At 42.3% G+C, this 13,596-nt stretch overlaps 1 protein-coding gene across 1 annotated transcript in view; it reads right to left on the bottom strand.

The window, feature by feature from the left end:
* Positions 1-11,485, bottom strand: part of FBXO3 (F-box protein 3) — a 33,305-nt gene extending 21,820 nt beyond the window's left edge. The window contains exons 1-3 of the mRNA NM_001099062.1: positions 11,368-11,485; positions 7,017-7,106; positions 4,589-4,752 (exon numbers count right to left, since the gene is read on the bottom strand). Of these exons, the coding sequence (NP_001092532.1) occupies positions 4,589-4,752; positions 7,017-7,106; positions 11,368-11,471 (358 nt within the window). The 5' untranslated portion in view covers positions 11,472-11,485. The remainder of the gene's footprint in view (positions 1-4,588; positions 4,753-7,016; positions 7,107-11,367) is intronic.
* Between the last annotated feature and the right edge of the window lie 2,111 nt (positions 11,486-13,596).

The raw sequence follows: 13,596 nt of genomic DNA on the forward strand, positions 1-13,596 counted from the left end.
CCATGTGGTATTCTTGACTGCGTGCAGGAACTGAAAAAGGATCTCACTGATGGAAAATCTGGGGAATTGCAAATAAAGTCCAGAGTTCAGTGAGCAGTAATGTGCCAGTGAAGACTTTAGTTTGACAGATGACCCACGGGGTGGTATGTTAGGGGAAACTGAAGCTGGCCGAGGGGTACAGAGGAACCCTCTGTGCCATCTTTGCAACTGTCTTGTAATGTAAATTACTACAAAAAAAAGTTTATTTTTTAAAAAGTTCAGTATGAAAGTAAGCTGAATAGCTATCTGAACCAGAAGTTGAATGAGAAAAAATTACTATTTACATGGTTAGTGCTACATGTTGAACATTTAACATGTAACATTAAGAAACCAAGCATTTCTTGAAAACAGATAGCAAGACAGAAAAAAAAAAAGTTAAATGACAACAAGGAAACATGGTGAAAGACAAATATAAAGAAACATGTTTTAGAGGGGCATTCTACTCTAACAGAATTTGGAAGCCAGACAGACCAGGGTCAAATCTCAGCTCTACCAATTACAGCTGGCCCTCTGTATCCACGGTTGTGGAACACAGGATACAAAGGGTCAACAATGGGACTTGCGCATCTTTGGATTTTGATATCCTGAGTGAGCCCTGGAACCAATCCGTTGTAGATACGATGGTATGACTAGACTGACTGTGATCTCTGGCAAGTTATTTCACCTCTTTAATCCGGTTTCCTCCTCTGCAAAATAGATGATGATAACCACCTACAGAGAATTACAGAGAGGATTAAGTAACTTTTGTATGAGGAGGAGGTGAAAAGATTACTAGGTGCCAAGAGGCCTAGAGTTCTAGAGTTCATCTCTGTTCCTCACCAGCTATAGGACCCTGCATACGTCACCTAAACTCTCTGAGACTGTTCCTTCACCTATAAAAAGAAAAGGGCTGTTAGAAATCAGGGATCCACAAACTACAGCCTGCAGGCCAAATACCACCTACTTCCCTAAATAAAGTTTTCTTGGAACACTGCCACACCCATTTGTTGTTGAATTGTCTATGGCTGCTTTCCCACAATAGCAGAGCTGAATAGCTGTCACAAAGGTCAACTGCCTATCAAAGCCTAAAATATGTACTAGCTGGTCATTTAAAGAAAAAGTTTGCTAATCCTTGGTCAAAATAATCTCTAAAAAGTCCCTTGACTCTAAAAATGTTAAGCCAACACTTAAGGTTAATATGAACTTCAAAGACATATGATATATACCATTAGACAGATTGCAACCTGGAACTTCCAGATATGCAAGTTGATTTAGAAAAGGCAGAGGAACCAGAGATCAAATTGCCAACATCTTTTGATCATTAAAAAAGTAAAGAGAAATCCAGAAAAACATCTACTTCTGCTTCATTGACTATGCTAAAACCTTTGTGTGGATCACAACAAACTGTGGAAAATTCTTCAAGAGATGGGAATACCAGACCACCTGACCTGCCTCCTGCGAAACCTGTGTGCAAGTCAAGAAGCAACAGTTAGAACTGGACATGCAAGAACACACTGGTTCCAAATTGGGAAAGGAGTACGACAAGGCTGTATACTGTCACCCTGCTTATTTAACTTATATGCAGAGTACATCATGAGAAACGCTGGCTGGATGAAGCATAAGCTGGAATCAAGACTACCGGGAGAAAGCAATCACCTCAGATATGTAGATGACACCACCCTTATGGCAGTAAGCAAAGAGGAACTAAAGAGCCTCTTGATGAAGGTGAAAGAGGAGAGTGAGAAAGCTGGTTTAAAACTCAACATTCAAAAAACAAAGACCACAGCATCTGGTTATCACTTCATGGCAAACAGATGGGGAAACAATGCAACCAGTGACAGACTTTATTTTCTAGGGCTCCAAAATCACTTTGGATGGTGACTGCAGCCATGAAATTAAAAGATGCTTTCTCCTTGGAAGAAAAGCTATGACAAACCTAGACAGCATATTAAAAAGTAGAGACATAACTTTGCCTACAAAGGTTCATCTAGTCAAAGCTATGGTTTTTCCAGTAGCCATGTATAGATGTGAGAGCTGGACAATAAAAATGGCCGAGTGGGGAAGAAATGATGCCTTCGAACTGAGGTGCTAGAGAAGACTCTTGAGAGTCCCTTGGACTGCAATGAGATCCAACCAGTCAATCCTAAAAGGAATTAACCCTGAATATTCATTGGAAGGACTGATGCTGAAGCTGAAACTCCAATACTTTGGCCACCTGATATGAAGAGCCGACTCACTAGTAAAGACCCTGTTGCTGGGAAAGATTGAGGGCAAGAGGAGAAGGGGACGACAGAGGATGAGACGGTTGGATGGCATCATTGACTCAATGGACATGAGTTTGAGCAAACTCTGGGAGATGGTGAAAGACAGGGAAGCCTGGTGTGCTGCAGTCATGGGGTCGCAAAGCGTTGGACACGACTGAGTCACTGAATGACAACAACATGCCAATATACTATAATTTCAAGATACTTAATAAAAATTTTCCCAAGCCCAATGCCTATCTGCTTTCCAAGTTTCCTATCTGTAATCTCCATACCCTTGAAACTGAGTCAGGGATTATGGCCCCTGAGATGAATTAGCTAAGGTTCCTGACTCAGTCCTAGAACTCATGGGTCTACATGAATAGAACCCCCGATTTTCTAGATTTCAGAGCATTTGTCCTATTCCAACTCATAGCAAAGACCCTAGAGAACTGGCACTTAGTAGTAAAACAGGGGCTGTTAAGGAATTCTCTGACAACCTCACCTCCAACCACTAAGTACACAACTGTGAGCAGGGAGCCTGGGAATACCAACTGAGTGCCCCCCTAAAAAACTATAAAAGAAAAAAGGAAGAGGCCGCTATGTACCTTTAGTTTCTTCCTTTCCTGGTAGCTCCGTGCCTCAAAGGAGAACAATAAATATATTCTCATATTCCAAATATCCTAATATTAGACTAGCTCTCTAAGAGTCCTAAAATAATCTAAACAGAATAGGTTTTCTCTTCCTTCAACAGCTGTTAAGACCACAGCTCTGGAATCAGTCCTGTATTCAAATCCTGGCTCAGCCTTTGCTTTATGATGGCAAACAACTTACTTAGATTTTTTTGCCTCAGGTAGCTCACCTATAAAATGAGAATAGTAATTGCCTACCTCATAGGATTTTGGCAATTTAAATGGAATAATACACAGTACTTAGCTTAGCGCCTAGCTTTGTGTTTAACAAATACTAGCTACTGCATGCTTGCTTCATGCTACATCACTTCAGTTGTGTAGGACTCTTTGAGACCCTATGGACTGTAGCCTGCCAAGCTCCTCTGTCCATGGGATTCTCTACGCAAGAACACTGGAGTGGATTGCCATTTCCTGCTCCAGGGGATCTTCCCAACCCAGGGATCGAACCTGCGTCTCTTACATTTCCTGCATTAGCAGGCAAGTTCTTTAGCACTAGCACCACCCAGGAAGTCCACTAAGCCTTACATATTTTACATATCACCACCAAATTACCTATTTTCAGAATTATTTTCCTCTTGAAATTTTTCAACCTCACATACGAAGTACATGATATTTTTCTTTTCTTTCAAGGAAAAAAAACTAATAAAAATATTAATCAAGGGTACTGTCCTTCAAAGCTCTACTCTCTCTACCAAATTATTCTTTCTTCTACTTCCTTGCAATTCAGTTTTAAGTAATTGGTCATGCAATCATGACTGTATGAAATCCATATTTGCATGGAAAAGTACAGCAGAAATATGAAATGTAAAAGGAATGCCCTTTCAAAAGAGACCTCAGTTCAAAAGGAATACGTTTGAGAAGAACTAATTCCAATTTCAGCTTAGCAAAACCAAAACACATATAAAATTCCTTTTAGTGGAGAAACCTGAAAAAAATTGGAGGCTAAAGCAGATTAAGTAGCATCTCCAATCCATTTATGTATTTCTTGGGCATAAATTTAAAAATCAAAGTAATGGGAAATAGCTTGTTAATATTTCTTGCCAAAATTGGACAATAATACTATGGTAGACAGAGCACAGATTCTGGGGTCAAATAAACCTCACTTCAAATCTGAGTTTCATTATTCTGTGAGTGTCAAAGTGGGGATGAAATTTTTCCCTATTCTATTATGCTGCTCTTCAGATGCTTAAAAACCCGGTCTGTCAATATTTGGTCTTTCCTAATACCAGGCTGTCAAATAAACACTTACTTGTACTGAAAACAGGGAAGAGGGTTGATACAGCAGGCAATGCTTCAATTAAAAAAAAGTCTTTTAAAAGAAATTACAATAGGTATCCTCAAGCAATTTTAGCATTACTAGTTTCTTTACGTAAAACAAATGTAAAGATCAAATGAGTTCAGCTTCCCTTCTAATAAAGAATCATGTGGGTGCCGAGGTGGGCAAAAATAGGGCAAGCACTAGAGCCGGTGTCCTCTGCGCAAATTAGGCTTCCCGTTTCCTTGACCAAATGTGAATGATGCATTACAGATACTGTTGGATTAGCACAGATCAGCACAGGAGATAGAAACCTAAAGTTATTTAACCTATTTAAACTAGAGTCACTAAAATGAAGAAGGGAGACCTTGTATTCCCAATACCTTTCAGAGATAAAACCATCCGAGGACATCTGGGTTCCAAGTATTTCTTGAGATCATCCCAGGCCTTTTTAATAGCAGCATAATGGTCAATATATCGTCCTACATCAGAGTAAGTATCAATGAAGAGGGATTTCCAACACTGGTTCTTCTGTGTTTTCTCTTCCCTAAATAGATTTAAAAATAAAATTAAAAATATTTTACAATGAAATTAGCATATATTTTACACAATTACCAACATACTTTATTGGGAATTTGTGGCTACTTTTGTCTTCCTTTTCATTTATTTTAGCTACAAATGAAGACTAGATAATAAACAGTGACACATACATCAAAAAATTTAACAAGTTATTCCTGGAATAGTGAGATTATGAGTCACTTATTTTTTTTACTTTCTATTTATTATTTTTTTAAGTTTTCTAATCCTTAATAAGATATAATATGAATAATATATGGGATATGAATTTCAACTTACTCCTAAAAACATACCAATTGTAAAATTTTAAAATATATATTTAGCTTTTCCATTTTAGAGAACATTTAGAAACTAATGACAGGCTATATTAATCTAATTTATCTACATTGGATTAACCAGAGAATCAATATAGCACAGCAAAGGAACCAAAATTCAACATTTCTGTTTGGTACAATTCCACAAACATTTACTGTCTATTTAGCCACTGAGGACATTGAAAATAAGGCATATTTTTTGCCTTCAAAGAATGTAATCTAATCAGGGAGAAAGAATGAAATATAAATTTAAGAGTCAGAAGTGGTACAGGATAAGGCAGCCAGAATAACACACTAGTAGCTTGGACCTTATCCTCTAGAGAGCCACTGAAGAGTTGTAACAGGGGAATGAAAAGAGTGGACCTGTGCTTGTGGTTTGGGAGGGGTGTACTAGAGGTATATACCAGAGGCACAGGCACCGGTTGGAAAGGTTCTGCAGCAGTCCGGTAAAGGACGATGAACTGAACTAAAGCGGTGGTGGCTAAATGAAATGAGAAGAAAGATCCAAGAAACATACAGGGGCTAAAGTCAGAAAGGCTTGGTCACTGAATGAGGTAGGGAGAGAAGGACAGAAGAGACGCAGGATGCTTGGATGCCAGGATGGATGGTACCGCTATGACGGCAGGAATACAGGAGGACCAGGTTTAGGGATGGGGAGAACAATTCAGGGTGTTGTATGTACATGTGTGTGTGTGTTTTTTGGGGTGAGAGGAGTGGTAGGAAAGAAGTAACCTTTTATTCATCTAAGTAATACACATATTATTAAAACCAAAAAGTACCGAAGAACTTATAATGAAAAGCTAGGCAGTCTCCTGTTCTAAATCCAACTCTTCAAAGGAAACTAGTTACTTCCGGAAAGTATCGCTATAATTCTAAATGCTTATTCCTCTAGCTGTTTTTTTAATTTTTTAAATTTTTGGCTGCACTGAGTCTTTGCTGCTGCGTCTGGGCTTTCTATAGTTGAGGTGAGCGGGGGCTACTCTCTAGCTGTGGTGTGATGGCTTCTCACTGCAGTGCCTTCTCCTGTTGCAGAGCACAGGCTCTCGAGCACATGGGCTTCAGCAATTGCAGCGAGTGGCCTCAGGAGTTGAGCACACAGGCTCAGTAGTTGCGACACACGGGCTCAGTAGTTGTGACACATGGGCTTAGCTCCACAGCATGTGGGATCTTCTTGGACCAGGGATTTAACCCATGTCCCCTACAATGGCTGGCAGATTCTTAACCACTGGACCACCAGGGAAGTCCCTATTCCTCTAGTTTTTGATTTATCAATTTTATATCTATCTACTGATACCCCAAACAATAAAAGGTCAGGATGAAGCAATACTTAAAATTCCTTCTTCCTCATTCTTTCTCCTTCCAATGTTTAGAGGCTCTGTTATTTTTAGTTCTACTCAATAGCTTAGCTTTAAATATTTTTAAACCTCTGTTTCTTGCTTCATCAACTTCAGTTACCACCTGACTCCCCTCAACCTAAGAAAAAGATATTAGCAATCCTACCCTTTCTTTCACCTTTTCCAACTCCCACCTTCTGTCATGTACACTTTTATTCTATCAAATTAATTAAAATTTACTGAATTTGGTGAACCCTGTGGGTCATCCAGTGGAAAGTCTAGCAGACAGTTATGCAAACAAATCTGGGGTTCAGTGGCAATGTCTGGCGTGGACACTCAGGTTTGGGAGTTAGAAGTATACAAGGCATCTCTACAAATTGCAGCAGTGCATGCAGGAGACTTCACAGAGGGAGAAGAGCAGTTAGCCAAGAACAGAAGCTTGGAGAACACCTGCGTTTACTGGCAGGCACAAGAAGAGCCATCAAAGGTGTTAAAGAGACAAGGCTTAGAGAGGAGAATCAAGACAGACTAGCACTAATGAAAGCCAAGAGCCCAATTTCAAGAATACATGTTTCCCAAATACTCACTCGGATATCAGCCAGTATTTTTTGCAATGTCTTCTCCACAGCGGATCATGACTTGATAGCTGGCTGAGTCTTCGACTGACATAGCAACAGCTGGCAGTAACCAGATTCATGGTTAGTATAAAAGAAAACAAGAAAGCAAGTTAGAAATGATGATGAAAATATTCAATGTTAAGTTCTGTTTTGTTCCTTTTGCTTTTCTCCCACTATCTACCCTTATAACCACAAAACAGTCTTTTCTAAAACCAGTTTAATGTGTTAGCTAGTATAATTACCTTGTGAGTAGTGAAATCTCAACTATTTGAGTTCACAAACACACTGCAAAATGTTTACAATTTTAATTTTCATACAAAAGTCTATGAAACATATAAACCATTGGATTTATTTCAAATCAAAGAGTTTTCCTATACTCATTATTGGGCAGTAATCATTTCTATAAACAGAAATGTTATGCAGATGTAAAGAAAGTGTTTTTTCTTTTTAAGATCTGTGAGACATTTGATATTAAATACATAGGCCTTCTGTTTGTTCTAATTTTTTTTCTTAACAGGAATATGTAGCCAAAAACACTTTTCAATTATAGGAACTATTGGAAAACCCACTTATAAAAGATGTTAGATTCACAACAGTTCTGATTCAGTATCCATGGCTATTCAACTTAGGGTCAACTGCTCAAAAATATGAAATATTAGAAATTATTTTCTTATTATATAGAGATTTCTAACACAATAGTGCTTGATTCCTGTAAATCCTTCCCTATGTAATTAATTCAAAAAAGAATGAACTTGAGATTTTAAAAAATGGATTTCTATCCTTTCAGAAGAGAAGTCACAAGTTAGAAAAAGTAGGTAGATATTAAAAGATTTTACTTGGGCAATAACTAATCAATTAAGGGAATCTTAAATTACATAGGATTTGTCAAGGCTGTGAGTGGGGCATGTTAAAAAACAACTAATGCTAAACAGAGTAGGCTTTGTTCACTTTTCAGATTTTACACAAACATCATTCTCATCCTTTAGAGCCACTCTCAGGAGACGCCCAAACTAACATTTGCAAAACTAGGAATCCCTCCAATTTTGTGAATTCAAGAGTCCCCTATCTCTTTTTTAGGTCCTTTTCTATCAATATCCCAAGACTTAAACACCATAAAAGAATCTCTGGAATGTGCACCAGAGGTGATTATTGATGGACATTAAGGATGAAAACTACTGTCCTAGAGCTTCTGACTCAGTCGGCATGGGGTGAAGTCTGTACCTCGGGCATGATATGTATATTTTTAAAGTGCCACATATAATTCTGATATGCAGTGAGACTCAAACTGTGAAGTTTACATTACACAATGATCCCAATAGACTAATCAATCTAACACAATCCAGTTCAGCAAATATGTACCAAAACCTTCAGAAGGTTAGCAATGGGAGGGACACTTGAAAAATCTGAGCTACATACTACAGGAAAGTCACAGTACATTGGAAACTTTTCTGTGGATAAAATTCGATGGCATTTGTGTCAACTTGTTTGGGCTAAGGGATGCCCAGATAGCTAATTAAACACTATTTCCTGTCAGATGTTGCCGGAAAAAATGAGCCTTCGAACTGGCGGACTAAGTTAGCCAAACGGCCCTCCCCAATACGGGTGGGCATCATCCGACCCATTGAGGGCCTGAATAGAACAAAAAGGCAGAGGAAGGCTGAGTTCACTCTCTGCCTGACCACTAATTTGGGACACTGATCTTATCCTGCCTTTGCACTCCTGGTTCTCAGGTTTTAGAGCCAGATGGGAATCACTTCTCCAGCTCCCTACCCTTCAAACTATATCACCAGCTTTCTTGGGTCTCCAGCTTGCACATGGCAGACTATAGGAAAAAGCCTCCACAATTCATGAGCAAATACCTTAAAATAAGCCACACATACACACACATATTGGTTCTGCTTCCTTCAAGAACCCTGACTAATACAGTATTCAACTCAGTTTACTTCTGCAAACATTTATAGAGGGATCATGTCACTTTTGTTTAAAACTTTGATTACGACCTAAAACATTTATAATAAATTTGAACTCCTCACCTTGTTTTACAAGGTCCTTCATGATCTCACCAGTCTCTGCTCAGCCTCTCTGCCTGTGACTCACTCCCTACCTCCTGCAACACCAGTCTTCTAGCTCTTCCAACAGGCTCTGCTATCCTCCAATCAGCTCCTGAAAACACGGGTCCTTCTGCCAGGACTGCTCTATGCTGTCTATCATACATGGCAGCTCCTTCCAGTCTGAATCAGCTCCTTAACAGAGTCACTGATTCATTTCCTTCATAGCACACAGCAGCTCTTGTAATTATGCACTTGTTCTCCATCTTGCCCATTAGACTGTAAGAGCTTATAAGAGGGTCCTTATGTGTCTTGTTCACTATTGTTGCCCCAGCATTTAATAGGCTGGCACACAGAAACGATCAAAAAAACAAACAAAACAAAACCAAAAACCTGTTGAATAAACGGTGACTACAAAGACAAACAATACAGTCTTTATATTTAAGAAATGCACAATCTGTCTGGTATGGTAAATGAACTCTGCAGAGGGAGGAAGAAAGGTAGAGATCGGACTCAGGAGAGGGGGTCTTAAAGGAATTCATCTTGCTAGGATGAGAAGAGGGGAGCATGGTATTCCAGGCAAGGTCAAGAGTTTAAGCCACAGAACAAAAAAGGCAGAAGTGTGGTATGCTGGCTGAGGTCAATTTGGATAGAGTGGACTATGTCAAATAATAAGGGCCTTAAATGCTCCCTGAAGTTTAGGTTATAATCTGTAAATAACGAGCAGCATTACAGGATTTTTAGGATCTGTCTTAGAAAGATCATTCTGAGAGCAAGGTAGCCCATTAGATCAAGAGTGTGTGTAGTGTTAGATTTCTAAAAGGCTATAAGTGTTAGTCGCTCAGTCGTGCCCGACTCTGCGACCCCATGGACTGCAGCCCACCAGGCTCCTCTGTCCATGAGATTTTTCCAGGCAAGGATACTGGAGTGGGTCACCATTTCCTTTTCCAGGGGATCTTCCCAACCCGGGGATCGAACCCGGGTCTCCTGCACTGCAGGCAGACTCTTTATCGAACCCGGGTCTCCTGCACTGCAGGCAGATTCTTTACCAACTGAGCTACAAGGGAAGCCCCTAAAAGGCCCTAGCAACACAATATTTCAGATGAGAGTTTGCAGCTGGAACAGACTTTTCCAAAGAAAAGACAAACTTTATTACAAGCGTGAGTAGAGAAAAATTTGTTTTCTAGAAAAATTAAAATGTTACAGGTATTAATGTAGATAGCAGCCAGAAACTGGAGTTATCTCTCTGTCACCACTTAGCTAGACAAACCAACAGCTGCCACCAACTTCAAGAAAGCTGCATGTCTACAAGGATCCCTGACAACACAGGGTACAGTCACCAAACTGCTAGAATCCAATGGTTAATCAAACAAAACAAAACGAATCTCTCCTACCTATCCTTAAGAGGGCGACTTTGCCTCCTCTGCAAATACATATGGTGGCCCAAGAAAGAGGCATGCCACCAGCTGTCAAGGGTGTAAACAGCGCCATTTCTTCCACCATTCCAGGCAGTCCCAAGCGCTGAAGGAACCTGGCATTTAACCACCCCTACCAGCAACCGGTGTTTATTTTTGGAACAGACGCGGGCAACTTGGGAAACCCAAAGCATACAGGAGGGAAGATGGTCACCTGTATCGCAACACCGGAAGTCAGTACCAAAACAAAATCCAACATGCAACCGTGAGGAAGAAGGCTGAAAACGAAACAATTATACAGCAGAGAAGATTGAAAGTGAGCCTGCCAGATATAACGTTGCCGCAGAAGTCGCACCCAGGGGTGAGGGGGTCGCCCGGCTCCTCTCCCGCGTCCCACTGGCCCACTTTGGCGCCCGACTCCGAAGGCCTCCGGCCCAGGCAGAGAGAAGAGGGCTCTGCCGCCGGGACGGAGACTTTTTCAAAGCGGCCAAGGCTGCCGGGATCGGGCAGAGACGCCGGGGGTCCGGAGGTGCGGGCCGCGGGCGTCCGCGGGCCGGCAGCGGGGAGTAGTATCTCCCCGCTTCCAACTGGGCCTCGCTGAGGCCCGGGAGAGAGGGCTCTTGTCGCTCCTCAGGCCTGGGCCCCGGACGCGAGGAAGACCTCAAGGCGGGGCCCCTTCCGCCGCGGTCTCACCCCGGCCCCCTGAGGGACCCTGCAGGATCAGGGTGGCCCTGGCGTCACCTTCTAGGTGACACCCGAGTCCAGGTTCGGTCGGCGAGCCGGGCCTCCGTCCTTCCTGCCTTACACCACCTCCCTTACCCGCGAACCCCACCCCTGCCATGTGCCTCGTCCCATTACTTGATTAGGTCCCGGTAGTCCAAGAAGGATAAGATGAGGAGCAGGGGGTCGGTGGGCAGCGATTCTAGGGTTAGGGGCGCCGACTCGGTATCCATGGCCGCCATCTTGCCTGGCCCAGTGCAGGCCTGGCCACGCCCCGGCCACGCCCCCTCCGCCACAGCCCGCGCCGCTCCCCAGCCACCGGCACAGGTTTGTTATGTAATCGACAGGAGAGCAGGATAGCCCGCCCACAGAGCGGCCCGATAGGCGGTTCCCCGGAAGGCTCCGCCTTCTGCCTTGCCGGCTGAGCGCGCGTGCCCCGGGATCCGGCTTACCCAAGCTACTCTAGGTCTGCCGAGTGCCCCTGTGCTCTCCCTTAGATTCCCCCGGGCTCCCTCCTCCCATTCCGAACCCTAAACCTGCCCAGTCCGGACCTCTTTGAGAGTTTATTACTAAATTTGATTGGGTCACTCTCGCCCCTCACGAGAAATTTTACATCCGCTATCCTGGAAGCTTGGCCTCAAGTTCTCTCTCTGTCTTTGGTCCCGAAATCCATTGTTTCTCTTCGTTTTCCGACCGAGAAATCCCTCGTTTCTCTTTTTAGCCTCCCTGGCCCGGCGTGTCGCTTACACACAGCAGGAGCCTTGTCCACTCTGTAGGGGGCAGAGTTGGGAATCAACTAGAGGCGCTGGTGGAAGGCTCTTCTTCCAAACTAAGGAAATGGTTATCGAGGGCATAATTTTAACCCCCCTCCCAAGTAAAAGGTGCATAGGGTCTGAATCTATTTGGTGCTCTCAATTTGGTCGTCACGGTTGTTTTTCAACATTTTAGGGCAATGCAAGTGTATAATAAATTTTTGTTTTTGCCAAGATTTCTTTTCAGAGAGTTAAGTACTTCAGATGTGAAGGAGGGGGTTGAGGCCTCAATGGGCTTAGTTGAAGCACTGATGGTCACTCTTAAGCTTAGACAAGAAGGTGTTAAATTGGAGATGGGAGACATGTCCTGGACTGAGAGCTAAGGAATAGATCACTTAGCAGATTTCTTCTTTTCTGTTTCTTTCCCAATGCAGTGTGGTGTAAAGAGCTCGAGGGAGTCCAGTCAGACCTGGACTTCATCAGTTCAGTTCAGTCGCGTCCAACTCTTTGTGACCCCATGAACTGCAGCATGCCAGGCCTCCCTGTCCATCACCAACTCCCAGAGTCCACCCAAACACATGTCCATTGAGTCGGCGATGCCATCCAATGATCTCATCCTCTGTTGTCCCCCTCTCCTCCCGCCCTCAAACTTTCCCAGCATCAGAGTCTTTTCAAATGAGTCAGCTCTTCACATCAGGTGGCCAAAGTACTGGAGTTTCAGCTTTAGCATCATTCCTTCCAAAGAAATCCCAGGGCTGATCCCCTTCAGAATGGACTGGTTGGATCTCCTTGCAGTCCAAAGGACTCTCAAATGTCTTCTCCAACACCACAGTTCAAAAGCATCAATTCTTCCGCGTTCAGCTTTCTTCACAGTCCAACTCTCACATCCATACATGACCACTGGAAAAACCATTTCACACGCTAGTAAAGTAATGCTCAAAATTCTCCAAGCCAGGCTTCAGCAATATGTGAACCATGAACTTCCAGTTGTTCAAGCTGGTTTTAGAAAAGGCAGAGGAACCAGAGACCAAATTGCCAACATCCGCTGGATCATCGAAAAAGCAAGAGAGTTCCAGAAAAACATCTATTTCTGCTTTATTGACTGTGCCAAAGCCTTTGACCGTGTGGATCACAATAAACTGTGGAAAATTCTTCTCCAACACCACAGTTTAAAAGCATCAATTCTTCGGCGTTCAGCTTTCTTTACAGTCCAACTCTCACATCCATACATGACCACTGGAAAAACCATAGCCTTTTTCTCTATACAGACATTTGTTGGCAAAGTAATGTCTCTACTTTTTAATATGCTGTCTAGGTTTGTCATAGCTTTTCTTCCAAAGAGCAAGCATCTTTTAATTTCATGGCTGCTGTCACCATCTGTAGTGATTTTGGAGCCCAAGTAAATCAAATCTCTCACTATTTCCATTGTTTTCCCATCTGTTTACCATGAAGTAATGAACAGGATGCCATGGTCTTCATTTTCTGAATGTTGAGTTTTAAACCAGCTTTCTCACTCTCCTCTTTCACCTTCATCAAAAGGCTCTTTAGTTCTTCGCTTTCTGCCATAAGGGTGGTGTCATCTGTATATCTGAGGTTATTGATATTTCTCCCAGCA

The sequence above is a fragment of the Bos taurus genome, chromosome 15, assembly GCF_002263795.3.
Source record: "Bos taurus isolate L1 Dominette 01449 registration number 42190680 breed Hereford chromosome 15, ARS-UCD2.0, whole genome shotgun sequence".
Lineage (NCBI taxonomy): Eukaryota > Metazoa > Chordata > Mammalia > Artiodactyla > Bovidae > Bos > Bos taurus.